This window comes from Myodes glareolus, chromosome 13 (genome assembly GCF_982192425.1).
Source record: "Myodes glareolus chromosome 13, mMyoGla1.1, whole genome shotgun sequence".
In the NCBI taxonomy this organism is placed as follows: domain Eukaryota; kingdom Metazoa; phylum Chordata; class Mammalia; order Rodentia; family Cricetidae; genus Myodes; species Myodes glareolus.
This window is the reverse complement of record NC_142038.1, coordinates 34,564,637-34,588,489: the sequence shown is the minus strand read 5'-3', so window position 1 is coordinate 34,588,489 and position 23,853 is coordinate 34,564,637. Positions and strand designations below refer to the sequence as shown.

Genomic DNA, 23,853 nt, shown 5'->3' with positions numbered 1-23,853 from the left:
CTCAAGAAAAATATTTCCTTCTGTCTCTACAGAAACATTTCAGACATTTGACCTAGCTGGCATCATTATTATGATGTCTGAAAGCAAAATATGTGCAGAGGAAAAATAAGATGTGTCCAGGGCCCCAGAGAACCAGGAATTGAAGCGTCACAGCTCTCAGTAATTCATATCCCTTTTCATGTCTTGTGTCTCAATTTTCAAGTCTCCGCTGACTCCCAGGCACTTTGCAAAATGAACTTAGCTTAGCTGATCCCATCTTTGTGTTTCCTTCCCGTCCACATTCAGCTTTCGCCATGAGGATGAACTTAATCTTATAAAGCATTTTTTTGAAATTACCTGGCGTGAGTGAGAAGGAAACATGGAACACGCAACAATCCGGCTTAGGAGTTTATTAGAGAGGGCCTGGGGAATCGGTGTGCAGAGAGAGAAAGAAAGATGGCGTGTCCAGCTTTTTAAAATCTGCCTAGCGCATGTGCACAAGGGGTTGGCGTAACTACATCATACACAGATGATGGGCTCACGCATGCGCGCAAGGGCTTAGATGAGTCATAGTGAATGTAACCATGCATGCGCGCACGTGGGTCACGCGGGGCTCTTTAACATTAAGGCACTTCTGCCTGAGGGCTTGTCTGCGTGTGCATGGCTCTAGAGCCCGGAAGTATCAGCCTTATGTGACTGAAATCATTACATTTTTAAAATTTAAAATTATATTTATTAGTGTGTGTATGTGTGTGTCAGTGTGTGTGTGCATGTGTGTGTGTGTATGCATTCCTATACTCATATTTTTGACTACATGTGTTGTGTGGAGGACTGCTTTGTGGAATTGATTTGCTCCTTCCACTTTTACTTGGGGTCTGGGGATCAAAGAGGTCACCAGGTTTATGCATCAAGTGCCTATATCTGTTTAACCATCATGCTAAAATTAAAAAAGTTTTCTTTAAATCAAGAGATTTAAAGAAAATTGTAATTTTTATCAAATTCCAAAGAAAATTAGCATATATGCACACACACATACATACATACACACATACACACACACACACATATATGCTTGGAAACCCCAGTTTTCCTGCATTTGGCAGCTTTTTAGCAGTGTCCTTTGATGGCCAGTCATGTCAAGGGAGGAAATTCTCATTCCAGTTCCCTTTCTTTTTTAATTAAAATTTTTATTTTATGTATGTGGAAGCATACCACATGTGTTTCTGGTGCCAGAAAAGGGTGCCAGATCCCCTGGGACTGGAATTACAGGTGCTTGTGAGCCATTATATGGTTCTGGGAGTTGAACCTGGGTCCTCTGGAAGAGTAACCAGTGCTCACAAACACTGAGCCATCTCTCCAGCCCCTCGAGTTTCTTCTTTCATCTAGTTCCTTCCCAGTATACCTCATCTCTTCTGCTTGTATCATTTTTTTCTTTTCTATATCAGTTGAAATCATATCTTTTTCTCATATTTTTCCTTCTCATGGTCATTTTCTTTTTAAATGAAAATAGTTTTCTTTTCATATACTGCATTCTAATCATGTTTTCCTCTCCCTTATCTCCTCCCTGATTCGTTCTACCTTCCCACCTATTCAACTCCACACCTTTTCTCTCTCTCTCTCTCTCTCTCTCTCTCTCTTTCGACTATTTAGAAAATGATCAAGCATATAAAACAAACAAGAGTAGAACAAAACAACAGAGAGGGATAAAAAGAAAGAAAACATATGAGAAGTGTAACATGAGGGGCCGGCTTGTTGGGGTATCCATCCCGCCCAGTACCCCACAACTGGCAAGCCCCAATAAAAATCAATCACACAGAGAACTCTATAAGTTATAAAGCTGATTGGCCCATTAGGTCAGGCTACTTATTAGTCCTTGTAACTTATATTAATCCATTATCATTATCTATGTTAGCCACACGGCTCAGTACCTTTCTCAGTGTGACAGCTTACATGTTGCCTCTTCGGTGGTCTGCGCAGGAATGGCAGAGGGAGCTTCCTGCAGTCTCTTTGCTCCACCCCTACTTCCTGTCTGGCTTTGCCGCTTATACTGCCTGCCTGGCCAATCAGCGTTTTATTAAAATATGATTGACAGAATACAGACAATTCTCCCACACCAGAGAAGCACATACACCAGCAGCCACACACAGAAAACCCATTAAAAACACAAAATTCATTGTATTTTTATACTGACAAGGTTTTTTTTTAACATACTTACAACCTGATGTGTAATAATTGTCTTCCATTCCATTCTCAATGTACAGATTGAGTCTAAGAACTGAGCACAGTAATGAATGGTTACCACTAGTCTGTGTTGTGTATGTTTATGTGTATTTGTGTGTGTTTGTGTGTATGTATTTATGTTTTCACTGTGCAATCAAGAAGTGTGCTTGGACCTGTAGAGGGGAAAGCATTGCTTCATAACCATTGAGTGTGTACTGCTCAGTTATATCAAGCAAAGTCTGGTATCAAATCATGTTGTATTTAGTTTGTTTTATATTTGAACCTTTATATTGTATATAGTTTTGGGGGGAGTGGTGTCGGAGAATATACAGCAAGTAACAACTAATGTTCAGATGTCAACCCACCAGAGAAATGATTCTCTGATGGAGAAGAATCCCATCTAAGCAGAGCCTATGGGAACACCAACTCTGGAAACTCTGGAAACTGTTACTCCTGTCTGTCATTTCATGTTTGCTAAAGCAGTTATGGTGTCTCCACAATACCTGCACTGTAGTGTATAATTTCATGTGATATGTATATGTAATCTCATGATTGTTTCTCAATCTTATGGACACATCTACCAATGAATGGTCAGGAAGATGACTTCTCATTAAGCTGTATAATTTTGATATATAGAAAAATATACTAGGATACGCTTCATTACTATTATCTATTGTCCCGCGAGGACTGGAAGACACTTAAAAGCCCGCTTTGTTCCTTTTACTCAAACTACACATAATTAGCTCATTTTTACTTCAGAGCAAGTCCAAACTAGACTGAATGTTTCTGTAAATGGATCATAAGTTAAAAACTTTACAGATATGCCCTTGATCAGAGTTGTAGATGTCTAACCAAGGTTATTAACACAGAACAACTTAAAAAAGAATGCCAGTTCTTTACTTGCCAAGACTGGCTGATAAGACCTGACTTTCTGTACAGATCACCCTGCAGCGTATCTCTCAGGGTCCCGTGTTCCCGGTCTCTGGTCACAGCCTTATACCTCGAGCCTTGGAACCGTGCACTGCCATGGTAAATGGCTCAGCTCCTTATTAGTTACCCAAGGAATGTGCTATGACCAACGAGATGTAACTCTTTTTTTTTATTTATTCATTTATTTATAAAAATTTCCACTTCCTCCCCTCCTCCCAATACCCTCCCATTCCCCCCACTCCCTCTCCTCCTCCCTCTCCAGTCCTAAGAGCAGTCAGGGTTTCCTGCCCTGTGGGAAGTTGAGATGTAACTCTTGTAACTTTTTTCGTATTGACTCAAGCTTCATGTAAAACATGTATTTAAGCCAGGTAAACAAAGAAGCAAGGAAGACTTGGATAGAATTACTCCTGTCCTTAGAAGGGACATCTTGTACCATATATAGAACCCAAATCTCTTCTTAGGAGAGGCTTGAATTATTCATTAGATGTTTCTAGTCTGGTATAGCATCTTTTTTCTATGATTGGAGGTGACACGCTTTGGATATGTCCATGGGTAATTTTTCTTGACTATGTTAGCTGAGGTGGGAAGACATACCCACTATGGGTAGCAACACTCCCTAGGCAGCAGATGCTAACTTGTCTAAGAATGGAGAAAGTGAACTGAGCATGAGTGTGTATCCATCCCCTCCATTTGTTGTTATTCTTGGGTTCTTTGGTTTTTGTTTTTTTAGACAGTGTCTCTCCATGTTGTCTTGGAACTGTCTATGTGCATCAGGCTGGCCTTGAACTCACAAGTGTTGGGATTAAGATTAAAAGTGTGTGCCACCACCACCCAGCTTTCTTCCCTGTTCTTGATTGTGATCTAGTGTGACTAATTCTCTCAAGCTCTTGTCTTTTGCAGTGACTTCCCAGACCTGAAGGACTGCAGATTAGAATTCTGAGCCAAATAAATCCTTTCTCCTTTAAGTTGCTTTTCCCAGGGTATTTTATTACAATAACAAGAAAAGAAGGACACACTTTGCAAACCTGGTGGTAAGGCTGGAGAGACAGCTCAGTGGTTAAGAACACTTGTTATTCTTGCTCAGGTTTGTTTCCCAACACCTACATCAGACTATTCAGAACCACCAGTATCTTCCAGGGGATCTGATGCCCTCTTCTGGCTTATCCAGACACTGCATGTATATTGTACTCATGTCTGAAGGTGATGCCATAGGATGAGCGTTACTGATATCTGTCCTGTGGATTCTTCAGCCAATTAAAGGGGCTGTTGTGATGCAACCCCAAGTAACCAGACCCGGACACTTTTATCAGCTCAGTGGCTGGAAACGACTTTGATTCTTGCCACATTGTTTTGATCAATAAAGGGGGACACCAGGTTGAAGCTGCCTGCCTCTTGAATCTGTTTCTGGAACCGTCTTTCTAGTTCTCTTTGTGAGAGGCTTTTGCAAGAAGGATTATTTCTTTGGTGAATTACTAACTAGTGTTTTTCTAAGAAGCAGTGGGTGTGTATCTAAGAGTTAGCATATGCATGTTTTAAAAGAAAATAGGAAAAGTATTGAGGAAGAATTCTTAAAGGAATGAAATGTTAATATGAGGTATTGATTAAATTGATAAACTTTTTCCAGTAAAGTTTTTTAAAAGCAGGTGTTTTGTTTTTTTTAACTGAGTCTTACAGTGGAAGAATCTGTGATTCAAAGACACACAAAAGTCCAGGCAGCGTTTATGTTTGATAGTAAGTCTGAGTTAAAATAGTTGTTGCATACAAAGCAGAAATACAGGGCCACTGGGCTCTATTTTCATATTGAAAGTATAGAACCTTTCATGTCCTATGTTAAATACAAATACATACTATATTTTGGATGAACAGGGTTTGTTGTTGTTGTTGTTTTTTACTCTGTGCTGTCCTTTGTTCTTTTCCAAGGGTTAATTCAAACTGGAACTCAAACTTGCCAATATCCTGTCATCTCGGGGTTTACAAACTCTCACTTAGCAAAACGAGGGTGAGACAGAGACTCGGGAATAGCCCTGGCTCCTTATTTCCTGCCAGGTGCTCCTCCCTTGCAGAGCGGAGCCTTGTTTCCATCTCTCAGTACCTCTCAGTGCTGTTCCCAGTCTTGACCCACTGACCCAAGGATCAAGAAAATGTCATGTTAGTGCCTACTAATTAGTGTGCCCAGAGCACCTCTGCCTCTGGCCTCTCAACCTTTCAGAAGTGAGAGCACAGGCTGTCACTCACATCAGGCGGGGAAAATGAGCCCTCCCTGCATTTGCCCTGTTTTGCAAACAGCAGGCTAAGCCCAGCTGAGACTAGAGACGAATATGCAGGTTAGGAAGAAATTAACCTAAAATGCACTGCTGTTTGCATGATTGTTTCAGATGACACCTGCCTTCCTTGAAGTCCCCAGTCCTGTGACTGCGTCCTCAGGGGTCTAGCTTTTGCACCACATTCTCAGCTCTGTGCCGTCATTGTCATTTGATGAAGTCATTTCAAGGGAAGGATATTCTCTGCATGAAAAATGAATTAGCATTTCAGTGCATGGGAGTTTCCCGTCTATAGACACATTCTTGGAGAATCCTGCGAGTTAGTGAGTGAGGATTTGGTTTGAGGGCTCATTAATCAGTGCTGTTGGGTCAGGGTCTCCTGAGCCTTCTGGGTTTGGGGAGAATCAGCTTCTGTAATTAAAGGGATGAAATATATCACAGTCACAAACTTACCACATCGACAATTGAGGGGTTTGAACTAGTGGAATTAATCTCTTTAATTTTTTTCCCTTAGGTGTTTAAAATAGAAGTGCTAATGAATGGAAGAAAGCATTTTGTTGAGAAAAGGTACAGCGAATTCCATGCCTTGCACAAAAAGGTAATCTTTGGTTTTATGTTTTTCTCCATTTCTCTGTGTGGCCCATGATATAATGTTAAGATTTCATTCTGTGTTCCTCAGAACATTGACTGCCTGCTGTGTACGTAGTTTCTTTATAATGGCATTAAGTTCCTTTTAAAATCGATTGTTCAATTAGTGTGTTTGGTTTTTTATTTTTAAATAAGTGGGTTTCCTGTCACAATTGCTTGCATGTGCACGTCTGAGGTGAAAGCTGTTTGCAGTACACTGTATCAAATATTAAAGGTTTATAATGAATAAGATCAACACCCTCATCTGTCCAAGAAATACATTTAATGTTCTTTACAAAAAAAACCACAAGAAATCACCATGCAGCAAGAAATTTATTAAATTCAACTTAATTGTTGTGTACCTAGACACGCTTATGTATTACGCATATGTGTTCACATGGAGTACATGGAAAAGAGTCCCATCCCGCATCCCCCGCCCATGGCTGTTCTTAGAGTTGTGAAGAGCGACTGTATCAGAATGATTGGTGCTTTAGCTCTGAGGTCCTTCTCAAAGTCAGGTAGTAAAGAAACAGAAGTGCAAAAGAAGTAACTGATACTCAGGAAGAAGTGGTCACTAAAGAATTGAAAGTAAATGCTTAAAAAAAAACTCCAAACCAGGCTTAATTTTTTGTGGATTATGAATTATTTGGGTGCTAAATTTTTCATAATAATTTGAAATACCTAATGAGATTTCCTGGAAAAGAATTACAAGTGATGAGTCAACTCAAAGTTATCATTTTTCTTTGCACATACCTGTGTCTAGGAGTATATCACATATATGTGTGTGTGTGTGTATGTTATGTTCACACATGTGAAATATATGTATGAAACACATGGATGCATGCCATAATTAGATAGCTGGGCAAGAAGCCAGAAATAGGTTGTTAGGACTGAGTCTTTTAGTTTTATGCTTTTTAATGTCTATGTATTTATTCTGGGACACATCACTGCATAAAAAATGTCACAATGTGTTGATTCTGAATTAAAAGGCTTTTAGAACATTGTAACAAGTTTTTCCACTTTAATCAGAGAGTAGAGAATTAAGTCTAAACCGAAAGATTTGTGAGCCTGTTTCTCTGTTGTCTGTTTTGAGATTTTTGTCTGTCTACTTTCAAAGAGGGTCTCACTCTGGCTGGCTTAGACTCTACAGGTACCCCTCTGTTCCTCCTCCTGAGTGCTGGGCTTGGCCTGCACCACCAGACCCACTCCCTTGCTTCTTCTTAGAGATGTCCTAAACTTTTCTGTTAGGATGGCAAATCATTTAATTAAGTAAATTTAATTCTCCAGTTAGCATTCCATCAAGTTCAGGTTTCCTCCTGGAGAAACCATGCAGATTCCTACAGATTTCCATCGGATGTTGCCAGGTGTGTAGCACGATTAATAAAAACCCAGAGACAGATATCGGGGTTCAACCCGAAGGTCAGAAAAGCCAAACAGCCAGCCACTGGCTCTTACCTCTTCCTCAGTCTGAAATAACGATCCTGCCTCCAGGAATCCTCAGAATGAGACTGTGTCTGAGAACTGTCTCCTCCCTTCTCAAAGGCCAGGATTAAAGTCGTGCACCACTACTGCCCAGTTTCTGTGACACACTAGTTGCCCGGTTTCTGTGACAAGCTAGTGTGGCTACTGGGATGAAAGGTGTGTGTCACCACTGCCTGGTCTGTATGGCTGACCAGGGTGGCTGTTTTATTCTCAGAACTTCAGGCAAGCTTTCTTTATTAAAATACAAATGAAATATTGCAACAGCCAGGAGACTTGTTTTAAAAGCACCAGTCCCAGGGACCTCAGAGAGAAAAAAGCATAAAAGTGGGGTCCATCTTCTTCATGGGATTCTGTTTTTGTTTGGTTTTAGGAGCAAACAAATTCCTCTAGGAACCTGGTAAGCTAAGTCCCTACAGAAGGTTGAGGTCAGGTCTCTCTCCATCTGCACACAGCTTCTCCCTGCCAGTCTAGCCTGGTCAGCTTGTCAGGTGCAAGCCCCTTCCTAACTCACTAGGTCAGCACGAAGTACTCTGCCACCAGCACAGCCTAGCTGAGCTCTCCAGATACCAGGGGATCGACCCCATAACAGACACAGCAGGGTGACTGCCAATTAGTCTGGCCCTGTTCATGGGGCAGCCCACAGATGCTACTTGCGTGCAGAATGACTTGCTCACGTTCTGCCCTAGGACATTTTTTTTTTTTACCCTCCGTCAGCAATCAAGCATTGTCAAAAAAAAAAAAAAAAAAAAAAAAGTCCTGTACTTTCTCTTGGACTTGTTTTTTCAATTTCTGCAGTTCCATTATTTATTAACTTTGTCCAGTTTCTCCTAATGAAGCTTGTTAGAGTAAATTGAGGAATAATTCTCAAATCTCTGTGACAGAATTTAAGACATCCTTCTAGGCACATGGAGCTCCAGTTTGGGGGCAGGGGCAGGCTGCTGGTAGACCGTGCTGTTTGACTTTGTGGGACCACCACTGCCGTGTTAGAATTGGTAGAAAGGCAAGGCCAGAAGACAAATGCGTGTATTAGTAAGATGTAAAAGTGTATATCCCTCTGTAATCTTAACTATAAAACTGCTCAGAAGCACCGTGGCAGGTAAGACTGAATGGAGAGCCTTGTGCAGACTTTAAGGCGCTGCTCCCTGCCGTGCAAGCCTTGCCATTCATCTGTGCCTTTGTCACCCTCTGATGCGGGCTTCCCTTCTGTGTGCTGTGAATATGTTCTATTACCATTGGTTAATAAAAAAGCTACTTTGGCCTATGGCAGGGCAGAATAGAGCTAGGTGGGAAAACTGAACTGAATGCAGGGAGAAAGAAGGTGGAGTCAGGTAGATGCCATGTAACTGCCAAAGGAGAAACATGCAGGAACCTTATCAGTAGGCCACAGCCTTGGGGTGATACGTAGATTAATAGAAATGGGTTAATTTAAGAATGTAAGAGCTAGCTGGAAATATGCCTGAGCCACTGACCAAGCAGTGTTGTAGTTAATATCGTTTCCGTGTGATTATTTGGGTCTGGGCGGCCAGGAAACAGAAGAACATTCCCCGCCTACAACCCTCAATCTCCACACGCGAACTTGTGACAGGGTATGACTGTAGTTACTAAAATGCTCGCCTATAACTGTACTTACATCATCTTCTGTCCTTGAATTTCCCTCAGAACATCCAATTGTCACCACGGTTTGTGACATTTGCACCATGCCTGTCTTGATGTTTCTTCTGTTTTGTAGTCCGTTCTGCCGATGAAGTGTTTCGGCACACCAATGCTGACTCCAGCCTAGCATGCGGGCTGTCCTAAGCACCTTCTACCTTCACCGTGGTGCATTTGTAGCTCGTCCTTGTGTCCTGCAGACACACAGATGCCTCCTTGTTGGTTGTTCTTGCTAGTTCTGAGGGAGAAACTAGTGGAGCTTGTCTGGTTAGTGTTAGGAATGCCTTCTTAAACCTTTGTCAGAATTTTTCTGTCTTCGTAGATATCATATATGTTTTCATAAAAGTCACATATTTTTCTTTGCTTCACTTGTTTTGGTGGTAATGAAGGGGTTGCTGGAGCCCCACCCCAGGGCCTTTGCATGCCGGAGACTGTCCTATCACCTCTAGATCCCTAGTTACAATTATTTTCCTGTATGTTCATTATTTTCTTCTGAAATTCACCATATAGCCTAGGCTGGGTTTAAACTTACTGTGATCCCCCAGCCTCAACCTCCCACGCACTAGAATTACAGGCATGAGCTGCCACTCTGTACATAAAGTCTTCCAGCAAGTTTGAGTGAGGCCGAGTGGAGTGTCCCACTGTCATCTGTGCGTCCTGGATCAGCTGCAGCCATGGTCACTGTTTTCTTTCTTAGATTTTTTTTTTAATTTATTTATTTATTATGTATACAATATTCTGTCTGCGTGTATGCCTGCAGGCCAGAAGAGGGCACCAGATCTCATTACAGATGTTTGTGAGCCACCATGTGATTGCTGGGAATTGAACTCAGGACCTTTGGAAGAGCAGGCAATGCTCTTAACCGCTGAGCCATCTCTCCAGCCCTCTTTCTTAGATTTTTAAAAACAAATCCTGCACAACAAGTTATGTGGCCAAAAGGAGCATTTCTCTGTCAAAGGATATGGGCGGTTTGTTTGTTTGTTTGTTTGTTTGTTTGTTTTTGATCCCCTGGCATATATTACCAGAGCAAACAGGACGGTTTAAGGCTCACAGCATCTCATCCGCTTTGGACATTATCACTCTGAGAGTTGTTTGCTCAGGAAGCATGCATCCTTCCCTTGCAAAAGGTCATGCCTTTGACTGTATGTAGGTGCACATCTCTCTCTCTTTCTCTCTTTTTGAGTTATTCTATTTCTGTGCTTTCTCATTAACTAGGGCCTTGGAGTTTGGCCTATTATAAAATACTACCCATTTGCTGAAAGTATTTTCCACCCAAACCCTTCAGTTTTGGTTATGATAATTATTTATGGGGTCTTTTTTATGTGTGTATGAGTGTACATCGCATGTGTGGGTGCCTGTGGAGGCCACAGTGGGCGTGTGTGCTGGGAGAACTCAGGTCCTCTGGGAGAGCAATGCAAGTTTTTAGTCACTGAGCCCTCTCTCCAGCCCCCAGAACTGGATCTGCTTCAGTTTGGGCGACCATGTCATAAGGACAAGAAGTTTTCTGTTTTTATTTTTTCTAGGATAACAAATTTTATTCTTTCGGATTCTCTCTGTCCCTGTCTCTCTCTCTCTCTGTCTCATGCTGAGGGTAGGATTTGTACATTCGAAGTAAACACTCTCCACTGAACTGCATCCCTACTCTTCTCTTGCTATGGTCCGGCTATAGCCCGCCTATGATCTGGCTATGGTCCAGCTACGTAGCTCCTTCTGACCTCAGACGCAGAACCTCCTGCCTCATGCTCTCAACGATGGGATCTGAACCGGATCACAAGTGTCCACTGCTCCATCTGGCTCCCTTTGAGGTCTGGCATTTCTTCTAGAGCTGGGCTAAGTGTTTGATTCTGATACCTCATCCCACTGGTCGCACTGAATCAGGCTGTCTGTAATAGAGCCTGGTGAGCTGCGTCTTGACTGAGTTCCCCAGAGGATCTTATGCTCGCTGGTGTTTGAAGTTCCTACTGTGAATTATGTTGTTAAAGGTGTCACTCAGATACAGCCCTCCACCACACATAAGACGCACGCCTCACATACACACACCACATACATACACCACATGCACACTACCACACATATACACACAACACACATATACACACAACACACATATATACACACCACACATACCATACACACATACCACACACACATACCCCACATACACACATTACACACACTGTATACATACACCATACACACATACCACACACACATACCCCACATACACACATTACACATACTGTATACATACACACCACACGCACTAAATATGCACACACCACACACACTAATTATACACATACCACATGCATACACACACACACACACACACACACACACACACACACACAACGCTTAGCACTAACAGTTCCAGGTCGGAGTGTTGAAGGTCCTTCTGACCTTTCTCTTACCTGACCTTTCTAGAATGTCACTAGGTCCTACCATCTCATGCTTCCACATTCCTGCGTTGAGCACCCCTTGGTTTTTCACCGTCACCCCAGAATGGTGCTTGCTATTTTGTATTGTGTCTACAGTCTGCTCCTCATCTTTCCCCCTTTCGGTACTCCATGTCAGTTTGCCTGCGTTTCCAGACCTTTCTCCGCTCTCACTGATGTGGGCTTGAACTGTCTACCGTGCCACAGATGGTGACTCCCGGGACAGTGTTCTCAAACCTTGTGTCAGTTCCCCATTGCTGTTATAGCAAATAACAACAAAAAGGGCAACTTAAAACAAGACACGTTTATTACCTTGCGCTAAGTGGGTGGACAGGGCTGTGTTCCCATAGGAGAGTCCATTTCCTGCCGTCTGTAGCTCCAAGCAGCTGCCCACATTCCTCGTGTCCCTTTCCGTCCTCCAAGCTGGCCGTTACCGTCCTTCCTGCTTCTGCCTCCCTCCTGTCATCTCCAATCTTCACAGCCCACATTGGGCCCATCCCAATAATAATCCAGGATACCATTCCATATCAACATCCTGCATTTAAATCCTGTCTGTAAAGCCCCTGTCTGCACAGGAGCACCGCTCATGGGCTCTGGGGATGAGGGGGTCTCAGGTGTCTTTGAAGGCATCATCATTCTGTCCACTTCCAACCGCCTATTGGCCAGCCCTGTTTCTTCTGCTTCTCCTAAGAAAAGTTCCTGTTAGCCATACCCAAGCACGTCCTGTATAGGCCCGCACTTCCCTTTCTTTGCCAGGCTAAATGCCCATCATCTACCCGTGTGTTAAAAACAAAGCAGGACATTCAAGTTCTTCAGCGCCAGATGCCTGTTTTTTAATCCCCCCCCCGAAACGCCTGTTCCATTTAACATAGACATTTCTACTTAAACAATTAAAATTATGTCTTAACACAGTCAAAGCTTAGTTGTCCCATATCTCCAGCTGGGTTCCAGGTTGCCTGAAAACTCATGGTTCCCTCACAGGCTACAATGTCAGATGTGTATTGCTGCACCTGCCCCCCCTTGCTTCCCCCGCCCCCTATCTTTTCCTTTGTATTTTTCACAGAGTTAACTATCTGCTGTCTGGGATATTGAAGAGCATCATATATGTTCTGGGTGAACGTTTATGTTATTGGAAATCTGACCCCAGGTTCCTCTAATCTCGGTTCCTTCTTAGCTTCTGCTGTGCTCAGAGGAGGTAGGGGCGGCAAACCAAACAAGACTCCATCCTGTTCTTTGGAACAAGGTATCCCCTGGCTCAGGCACAGGCTCTTGTGAGGGTCGGCCTTTAAGTGTGTGAAGACACCAGCCCCGTGCCCCACTCACCCCTACCCCTGCCAAGTCATTTATCACTTTCCATGGCCATTCCTGCAGAGAGCTGTGCTGTCCTAGGCCCCAGACTCCGCCCCACACTGCAGACTTCTGAACGTGGTTGGCTTCCTGCTTTCCCAGCTGTTTTCTGTCAGCTCCAGCCCACCCCTTTATTCACAACGTTTTCAGGGAAATACGGGGCTGGTTCATTTTCGAATTAACTATCCTCATCTTTTGTTATTGCCTCCTTGGGGTTTGAGTCAAATATCGCGTTCTCTTTTATTCAATGTAATGAAGCACACATTTCAGATGAACCAGAAAACTGCTCTGTGGGATCAAACCAAGAGAACAGCACCCATGTACCAGCCCTGAGGGAACCCTGAGAAGACGGGGGTGATAGAATGCAGGAAGGGTTATCTCATGGCAACCCCCTTCCAAATAGCTCTGCTTGCTTCTTTTTCTTTTTTGTCTCTACTTCTTTAGATGCTTTTGTTTCCATTCTTTTTTATTTCTGTCCTTTGTAAAATTGTTTTTGAACTTCTCTGGGGGACAATAGTAGGTTTTTCTAGCCACGCCATATGCATGTAGGTCTTTTCTGTCTGTAATAAGTTCTCAGTGAGTTCTAACAATGTCAGAAGGGAAAGGGAATGGCTCCATACTGAAAAGGTGCGTGTGCATGCGTGTGCGCGTGCACAAGTGTTTATCTGTACACGCATCAGAAAGGCCGTTTGCCCAGAAGCTGCGTAGCGGGACAGTTAATCATCAGATGAAGTAGACAAGGAGTATTTATCTTGCAAGCAGCTGAGCCCTCCTGGAAACCTATTGTCTTGGGTTTGTCTCTCATCTAAATTCTTGCCCCCCTCCAAATGTGTCGTGGAGAAAGTCTGTGTGTTGATCGGTTCCCTCCATACCCTCCTGTAAACAGAAGGGAAAAAATGTCTTCAGTGCTGTGTCCTCGAGATGCAGAGAGAAAACCGGAGAGACAGAGTGTAGAGCATTTGTCGGGGGGTCAAACTCAGGTTGTGAGGCTTGCACAGTCGTCTTGCCTCCCCTTGCCCCCTTTTAGAAACACTCCTGTGGGGTACACCCCCACTCACTACCTGCCCCTCAGCGTTGGCCTTCCCAGTGTTTGAGTGCAGCCTAGTAAGTCACCTCAGACGCAAACCTTCAGGTAACCATTGTCACACAGAGTCTCCATGGGTCAGGAGTCTGTCTGACTGGCTGTGATCAAGGACAGCCATGATGTGGTCTTGTCCGCTGAAGCCCGCGCCTACGCTCACTTGGGCAGACTTCTGCCTGAATCTGTAGGGGTGATGCCTTGTATTGCAGACTCTTGATAGAGGCAGCTCTTAGCTGCTTGAGGCCACCTCAAGCCCTAGACACTTCCTCAAAGCCATCAGTTTGCGAAGACTGAGGTGTACAGCCATGTAACCGTGGAGGAGACTATCCCACATGGAAGGAGTTAGGTAGGCTGCAAACACCATGGGGCCAATTTGTGCATTCTGCCCACCATAGCTCTTTTGCTGTGTTAGGACTTCACTCTCAATGCAATCTGATTTAGTTCTATGTCTATAAATGCTATTTACGCAGGATTCAGACTCCTGGGTTTACAGAATTCTATATGCTCGCTCACACATTAACTCCACACGGACACCTAGAGGCATCTCTAGCTTAGATTCTCCCACCTCAAGAGTTGATTCCTTTATGTTAGGAGTCTCTAAGGTTGTATGTCATAGAACTTTGACCGGTTTTCTTAAGCAAGTAAGAGATCTATTGTTATCCTCAGGAAACCTAAAGCAGGCACCCCAAGGGATGGAGCTCGCCTCAGTATCCATTGTCCTATCATGACTTTACTTTCTGATTATAATCGAGCTGCGGCCACTCCAGGCCTTGCTTCACACTCTTTCAGGAACAAGTCCGGCTATCTTTCTGGGAAAACAGAAGTTCCACCCAAAGGTGTCTGGTCTGGCTCCACCCTTTGCATGGGCCGTTCATGTAAAGAGTGGAGGAATGAAAGGAAGGAAAGATTCCCTCCCTCTGCGACTTCTGAGAGCCCTTCTTGGATTGGATTGACACCTTCTCTGCTTTCTTCTCATGACCAAAATGCAGTCACATTCTTGTTCATTTTTTTTTATTTTACTTTTTTTTATTTTTGGTTTTTCAAAACAGGGTTTCTCTGTATAGCTTTAGAGCCTGTCCTGGAACTTGCTCTTATAACCAGGCTGGCCTCAAACTCACAGAGATCCGCCTGCCTCTGCCTCCTGAGTGCTGGGATTAAAGGCGTGAGCCACCGCCACCCAGCCTGCAGTCACATTTTTACACACAGCTGGAGGTGGAGGTAGGGAGACCATGCTCTCCATTCACCAAAGGCCAGGGGTTGAATCCTGTGGCTCCCAGGAACTGTAGATTTGGGGACTAACTAGTAGGGATTCATTGGTGTCTACTTGAATGTATCTGAGTACACCCATGAGAGCCTTTTCTTAATTAAGCCATGTGAAGCAGGAAGACTCACCTTTAATCTGGACCGTTTGAGGTGGGAAGATCCATCTTAAATCGGGGCCACACCTTTTTGGTGACAACCTACATAAAGGACATGGGAGAAGGAAACTTTACTCTGTGCCTGCTTGTCCTCACTCTGGCTGGCATTAGAGCATACTTTGGGTTTCCGGTGTGTCCTGAAGACTGACTGAGATATCCGGCTTCATGAGCTAAGTGATTCTTGGGCTTTCCATCAATGGGCAGCTGTTGTTGGGCTGACTGGCTCACAGCCGTATTCGTTCTATCAGTTTTAGAGAAGTCTAATACAGCCACCAAGCTCAAACCTGACTTTATGACAGTGTTCAGTCAATGGCAGGCAGTTCATCAAGACAGCGGCCAGAGGAGGCCCACACCTGAAGGTCCGCCCTCGCGCCATGAAGATCAGATCGACTTTGCACACCCGCAGCCTGCCACACCTGCCCACACCCACTACCAGCACACACAGCCAAGACCATCACCTCTTGTCTCGCTCTCTTCAGGCTTTGAACTGGCCTGCTAGCTCCACTTCTCTCCCCCATGCTGTCTTTCTTGTTCAATGACCCCATCATGTTCCCTCTAAAGTAAAGGTTAGGTCATGGCATGAATTGTTGATTCATCAATTTACCTCTCATTTGAAATAATAGCCAAATTTTGGCCATGTCCCACAGGGCCCTGAAGTGTATGGTGTTACCACCTGTGAGAGGCCTTCTCTCCTTGCTGGCTTTGAGCACCGAAGGCCTGGCTCTCCCTTTCTATTGATGTCTCTGCCCTAATGTTCTTTGGGTTGCTCACCTGGCCTCCTTCATACAGAATTCAGTTCGTGCCTCAGACACTGCCACCTCACACAGGCCTTCTCCCTGCCACCCCATCCCACCCCCGATTTTAATGCTATCACTTTCATCTGCTCCGTTAACTTGTTTTTTGCTGGTGTGCGGTGCTGGCTAGTTGTAATGTCAACCGGACAGAATCTAGTGTCGTCTGTGAGGAAGGAATCTTAATTGAGTAAATATCTCCATGTATTGGCCTGTAGGTAAGTCTGTAGGGCTTTTTTGTTTGTTTGTTTGTTTTGTTTTTGATTGATTGATGTGGAAGGGTCCATCTTACTGTCCTTGGCAGGTGGTTGAGAATGGTGTAAGAAAGTAGGGTGAGAATTCCATGGGAAGCAAGCCAATAAGCAGCAGTCTTTCATGGCCTGCGTGGTTCCTGCCTCCAGGTTCCTGCCCTGACTTCCCTGATGATGAAATAAAGCTTCCCTTCTCTAGGCCTTTTTGGTAAAGGTGTTTGTTATTATTATCAGAGCAACAGAACCCTAAGGCAATTGGGGACAGGTATGTCCCTAGTGCTAAGGACCATGGAGGAGGAGCCCAGTGGCTGTTCATAGCTATTTCCTGGGACCCTTTGCTGTCTCCAGAGCTCTTTTCTCCACACTTGATCTTAGCCAAATGATGGAGAAGTGATAAAATTCTTTTCTCTAACTGGCAGGAGAATAATATGCTTGAACAAATCCTAAATCCCTTTAGTGTCCCCATGCTGTCTTCTCTTTGGAACCAGTCTTCTCTGGGTGTTACGATTTATGGCATGAGTGACCCTGGCAGGTCCCACTGCGGGTGGGAGACTGTGGCTGGTAAGGGACAGACAGATACACCATATAGAGAGAGCTTGGGTATGGAGAGTTTATTTAATGGGTATTGGGAGAGTGTAAGAGTAGGGGGTATGGGGAGAAGAGAGAAAAATAGAGAAATAGAGTGACAGAGAGGGGGATAGGAGAGAGAAGAAGGGAAGAGGGAGACAGAAAGCTGCCTCTTCAGAAGAACAGTGGCGGGGGAGAGAGAGAGAGAAGAAGAAGAGGAGGAGAGGAGAGGACAGGAGAGGACAGGAGAGGAGAGGAGAGGAGAGGAGAGAGCAGGAGAGCAGAGACCAGCTTGCCTGGGCAGGAAGGGGGACACTGGGAGTAGGCAGAACTTGTATCTCAAAGGGAAAAGGTACTGACAGGGAAGGCCAGCAAAATTATAACACTGGGAATCTCCAATGACTTCAGGCTCCAGCAGGCTTATAGTTCTCCAGGCAGCTCTGTCCAGGAGACGGTGTAATTCTGTTCCTACAAGTTCCATTGGTAAGAAAGTATAGATCGGGGCTTGCAATCACTTGTATCTGCATAGAGGGAGGAGGCAAACATGGGCTCAGCCATTGAAGGGCTGCTGTTGGAAATGCTCCTTCCTCATAGTGTCCATAAGGTTCAGCCTAGAGTAGTCACTGGTGAAAATTTTCTTAAATGTGGAAAGAAGTTTTATTGTGTTTTTGGCTACACAAGTTTAATCGTGCATTTGGCTATACAGGTTCAGTCGTGCGCTTTCTCATGGATGAGAAAATGTTCTTTCTCTGCGTGTTTTGCGAAGGGGCCATGTTAGTAAGTCTTCAAGATTTCATTAGGATGGTGGGCTTATTCACTTATAGACGTTACTTTGGGCACCATTCTATAAGCTTAGTAGTATAAAGCTTCATGGGTTTATTCTCTCGTGCTACCTAAGGTTTCAAAGTCCACAATCAATTTAACCAGGCTAAAACTGAGTTGGCCAACAGAATTGCAACCCTTTTAGAGGCCCTGGGTAGTAGGTCCGTTGAAGCTTCTAGAAGCCCTGAGTAGAAACAGCCAAGCTTCTAAAGGTCCTGCACTGACATTTTTAGCTTATGGAGGCTGTTGAGACCTCATTAAAAGATAGCCACATACTTAGGATTTTTTTTTTTTTTACTTTTATATTTTTAGATCCTGGTGACTAAACCCAATGGACTGTACATACTAAACAAGTGCCGAGCTACATTTCTGCCCTGACCCAGAATCTTTATTTGTAGTCTAGGGTACCCTCCGCATTGTGATCCTCCTGCCTCAGCCTCCTAAGTACTGGTATTATAGGTGTGCACCACCATCCCTTATACTTTGTAACCTCTGCCCTCTTGTAAGGGCCTCATGGTTGCATTGAACCTGCCCAGATAATCCAGGACATTCACCCTGTTATTAAATCAATAATTTTACCAAACTGGAAAAAAAATTCTGCTTTGCTGTATGTGGAAAACCTCCAGGTTTAGGGCTCAGCCCTTCTTGGCGATAGATGGTACTTTACAGACCAGAGCAGCTCTGACTTAACTTTGAATAGCTTTTTTGAAAACTAAGTTTTTATTTGATTTTATTTGTTTGGGTGTTTTGCCTGCATGGATGTCTGTGTACCCTTCTGTGCCTGGTGCTTGATGAGTTCGGAGGGAGGTGTCCAGACCCCTGGAATTGGAGTTACAGATGGTTGTGAGCCACTATGTGGGTGCAGGGGATCGAACCCTGGTCCCCCGGAAGAGCAGCCAGTGGTCTTAACAACTGAGCCATCTCTCCAACCCAGAATATATATATATTTTAAGTGTCGTTACCAAAAGGACTGTCTGGATATTCTAACTCAAAACTGCCCCTCAGTGTGCATGAGGAGAGCTTGTAGTTCTCTTCTGGATTGTTGGAAGGATTAGCCTTTGTCTATATTTTCAAATTCACTTTATTTCAGAAATTTCTAGAACCCCTCCTGAGTGTTGTGCTCCAGTTAATGTGACATTTCTGGCGACAGTGGTCAGAAATGTCCACACTTTGTTCTGTTTTCTAATGTGAAAATCATATGTGGAAGAACTTTCTCTTTAGCTGGAGAACTAGATTAAAAGCTTGTGTTAATATGACTGTGAAATAAATTGGTATTTGAAACTATCTGTCTTACTTTGCTTTCCTTTTAGTTCAAGTACTAGACTTTCAATGTTTCAGAAAAAACTCATTTAAATCTGAAATATTCATCATAACGATTATCAGACATAAAACCCATTTGTCCTGAAGCCTGAACAATCAGACCTCCTAAGTAAAAAATGCTTGAAAAACTTCTCGGCATATTTTAGTCAAGGTTTATTTTGCTTAGTTGGTTTTTCTTTCTCCCAAATGATTTTATTATAATTAACAGACATCTTTTCTCTTCTGTCTTGGAAGCTTAAGAAATGTATAAAGACTCCAGAAATCCCTTCTAAACACGTCAGGAACTGGGTCCCCAAAGTCCTGGAACAACGGCGGCAAGGCCTGGAAACATATTTGCAGGTAAGAGATGCTCAGTGTAACAGAGCCTAAATCATTGTCTCACTAATGTAAGAGTGTGACACCAAATACTGACCAGCAGCCGGAGATTCTGAGATGCAGGCTGTTTTCAGTTACAAATATGGCTATCGTTTGGTTCATTAGCTTTTATTGGATTCTGTTTAAAGTTGCTTACGCACTGGGTAAGTTCAGATTTAGTGTCCTGGGAAGAATGCTATTGAAATGATCTGTGCATCTTTAAATTCAGTTCCACAGATTGCTTTGTGTTTTAGATGCAATGATTCTGTTTTCTTAGCCCTTGGTTTTAGATGTTCAGGTACTAGTTGGAGTCCTGAGAGAAAATAAATCTTCAGCGGGGCAGGCTAAGCTATGTGTAAAACCCTACCAAGACTGTATGGAAATTGCCCCTGAGGAGGTGTCAACTTTTCTGAGAATTAGAATATATATCTATAGCAGTGGCTCTCAACCTGTGAGGCGCGACCCTTTGGGGGTTGAATGACCCTTGCACAGAGGTCTTGTAAGACCATCAGAAAACACAGATGTTTACATTACGATTCATAACAGTAGCAAATACAGATAAAAAGTAGAAACGAAAATAATTTTATGGTTGGGCTGTATTGATGTGCCACAGCATTAGGAAGGTTTTAGAAGGAATGCATGAGGAAGTTCTCTACTCTCTCCTTGAAGGACAAGCAGAACTGGGCGAGATCAGATGAAAGCCTCCTACACAAGTGACAGAGAATAAGACACTGTCAGTTATGGTAAAAATAAAACCCTGCAGTACCCTGAGTGGCCTGTGGGCCATGAGGGCCAGCAGGCCCCAGGCAGGGAGCTGTGCAGCAGGTGAGAGACAGAGACACATCATACAGAGATAGTGGGTATTTATTTAGTGGGTTATGGAAGGGAAAGGGAACGGAGGAAGGGGAGAAGAGGAAGAGCAGAGAGAGGCAGAGAGAGAGAGAGAAAGAAAACCAGAGAGAGGGGGGAAGGGGAGAATGTCGGGGAGAAGGGAAAGAGACAGAAGCTGCCTCTTTGGGAAAGAGATGGAAAGGAAAGAACTCAGGCTGGAAGCAGAAGGAAGATCTGCCTGCCTTAGCGGACTGGGGAGGGAGTGGGTGGAGCTTGTCTGTTAAAGGGACAGGACAGACCATTATACTGTCCACTTATCTGAATGTTACCAAAGCCTCCGAAGTGTCAGGTGACTATTCCATGGTGTCCTCATTAGATGGGCAGCACAGGTGCCCAATTAGACGCAAATAGTCAGACGTGTGCTACATTTAGTCCCATGTGAGAAGTGATGTGTGGAGGTGGGCATAGTTTGGTGAGGAAAGGAATCCTGCCTCCAAAAAGAAGGATGCAAATTTGTTAGACATACCTGTAATCCCAAGGCACTTTGGGATGCAGATGTGTTGAGGAAAACCTATAATCCCAGCACTTTGGGATGCAGATGTGTTGAGGAAAACCTATAATCCCAACACTTTGGAGACTTGGGCAAGAGAACCAGAAATTTAAGGCCAGCCTGACCCCATCTCAGAAAACAACACAAGACAGAAGAGTCAGACTTCTTATAAGAGTGAAGAAGACTGATCCTTCTAAGATGATTGTATTAGAGAAATGGGCAGCATAGCTGTGTTCTTTCTTCATTGTCCTTGTGGCCTTCAAGCATTATTAACTCCAGGGTGGATCTTGCACAGGAGAGAAACTGGGAGCTGTCAAGCTTGTGTGCTGTCCCCATACAGAGCTCTGACGGATGACTGGGTCTGAGTCACTGGTGGCTGATGCCCAGGGACAAAGAGGAGGACATCTTGGTGGAAAGAAAGATGCCAGGTGTCAGTTCCCAACCTTCTCTTGTGGTGTCATCTTGACCCTGTCCAAGGAGGACGCACAGGGCAGAAGAGATGGGGACTGAGGAGGAGGATGTTTATGGGGTTTTCTCTTGGGCTTCGCGGCTTGGAGGAAGGATTCTCCATATGTGTCTCTGGGAGCAAGAGCCTAAATTTAGGAAAGTGGAATCACAAATCGCCGGAGTGTGTGTGGCCTTCTCTGAGATTCTTTGGTAGAGCGATCAGGATTCCATAGCTTCGGGCAACACTTGAGAGCAAACAGCAAGCCAAAAACCAAGCGAAAGCGACCTAAGAAATCGTCTGCAAAGGGTAGGAGGCATGCTCTCTGTAATTAGATGGGATAGGTAAACAAAGCGCTTTCATTTGCAGGGCCAGATTTTCCACAGCTATTGTATATCTTCAGGCTTTAGCTCTGGAGAGAGCTTTAGCCCCCCTCCACACACACCCCCACTGCATTTGACACATGACTTCCATTACTCCTCAGTGTAAACATTTTAAGTTGTTTGTGCTCCGTATGTAAATATGTGGAGAAAATCATCTGACACAGGAGGGAGCTTACAATGGCGCTTAAATTGAGCTTAGAATTTTCTATTCTCAGAAATGGGCCTTGAAAGATGTGGTTGAGGGCTGAGGGTGCTTGCTTCCTGCTGTGTGTTTCAAATTCACGTTGGTGTCGCTCAGTGACTTTTGAAAGCCCAGAGGATTTCACTGAGTCTTTGCTTCGCCCTGGGACAGTGGGCACTAGGCAGAGGTTGTTGTGAGGTCCAGAAGCGAAGGGCAAAACCCCGGCTGCGGACAACTCTTGTTTTCTAGGTCTCAATGAGGTAGACAGCATTGTCATCTCTTCCACTGCCCACCTAACTCCAAGGACAGTCCCATTCACCCTCAGGACCTGGCTCAACCCCAGGGAGTGGCTGCCACCAACCTGTCTCGTCAGACACCTGCAAGTCAGTTCAGCCTACGCCTTAGAGTACAACACTGGCCTGGTCCAAGCCATGCTCCAAAGGCCACAGAGGCCTAGATTCCTCCCGCCAGCTCATTTGCTGCCTGTCAGAGGCAGTCTGTTTCTTGACAAGGTCAGGGCAAAGGACCCTTCTCTTCTGGAGGGCAACTGGTCACCTGTGACTGCAGCCCCACCCCTTACCTGTGGTGGCCCACACAGCTGTTTTCCTTAGCCACAGGGAGACTGAAATTAGAGAGCCTCTAAAGCCTGTGTCACCTTCCCAAGTACATTTGTTAAAGGGCCTGGGGTGGAATTTTATTTTCCCATTGCCCAGTATGGGCTCTTCTCATTACACACGGGTGATTTTCTAAGATAGGAAACAAATTGCATCCTTGTTAGGTTTATATTGCATGTAATAGTAGGTACAAGGAAAGACTTTATAGTGGTCAACATTACAATTTATCCGAATGAGTCTTCCCTGATTGGTTGATTGAATAGTTGATTGGTGAGTAAATGTTGGTTTTTTGTCAGTTGTGTGTGTGTGTGTGTGTGTGTGTGTGTGTGTGTACAGGCACGCACACTCGTCTGTATGTGTACCACATGTGTGCAGGAGCCCACAGAGACCAGAAGACAGCACTGGTCCCCTGAAACTGGAGTTGCAGGTGGTTGTGAGTGGTTATGTGGGGGCTGAATCCCAGGTCCTCTGTAAGCTCAGTAAGTGCTCTTAACCACCGAGGCATCTCAATGACACACACCATGATCTTTAAAGTTTTTAGAGTTTTTAACCTGAGCATTCAAAATCCTAGCCAAAGCCAATAATGCTTCCATTTTCTGTGTTGTCATCTGGCTCAATGGGGAGTTGTTTGTTTGCTGTGTATTGTTTGAAACAGCCTAACTGGTCCATGCCAGCTTTGAACTCATGAACGCAAACCAGTTTTTTGCCTCAGCCCGAGAACAGCTTATGGGACATTCCCGGAGTTAGGAAGTAACTTTAAAGAAGAAAGATAAAGTCACCCATTTTCAAAATTAAGTTTGTTCTAAGATGTTAATCAAAAGAAGCAAAACCATTCTTAATATCTGTATTTTTCACCTTCTTTTCTGTTCTTTAGTCACTAATAGTTTAAAAATGAGAATCAAAGAAAGCCCACACTTATGTTTGGTTTAGCTGTTCTTTTGTTCAGGAGTGAATGACGTACTAATCTGTAAACTACAATTTAGAAATAGCATCAGTATCAATGAAATAATGTAGCTTATTTAAAGATACAGAGACATTAGATAGCTACCTGGCACGTTTTTAATGGTAGGTTTTTTTTTTTAAAACATTTTACAGTATGAAAAAGCCACCTTGCACTGGGCCTGTGTCTGTTCACATCTATTCAGGAGGATGACATAGGAACATCACTTAAACCTAGGAGTTCAAGATCAGCCCAGGGAGAGTAGCAAGAACCAGGAGAGAAGGGGAGAGAGGAGGGGCAAAACGAGAGAGGGAGAGGATAGAAGCTACTCGATCTTCAGATAAGAATGTCACATCATCTTGGGGGTGGGGGAG

At 44.1% G+C, this 23,853-nt stretch overlaps 1 protein-coding gene across 6 annotated transcripts in view; it reads left to right on the top strand.

The window, feature by feature from the left end:
• Window positions 1-23,853, top strand: part of Snx24 (sorting nexin 24) — a 145,106-nt gene that overhangs the window by 78,421 nt on the left and 42,832 nt on the right. For all 6 annotated transcript variants that reach the window (XM_085699861.2, XM_085699863.2, XM_085699865.2 and 3 more), the window contains 2 exons: window positions 5,905-5,988; window positions 19,416-19,520. In XM_085699861.2, the coding sequence (XP_085555987.1) occupies window positions 5,905-5,988; window positions 19,416-19,520 (189 nt within the window). The remainder of the gene's footprint in view (window positions 1-5,904; window positions 5,989-19,415; window positions 19,521-23,853) is intronic.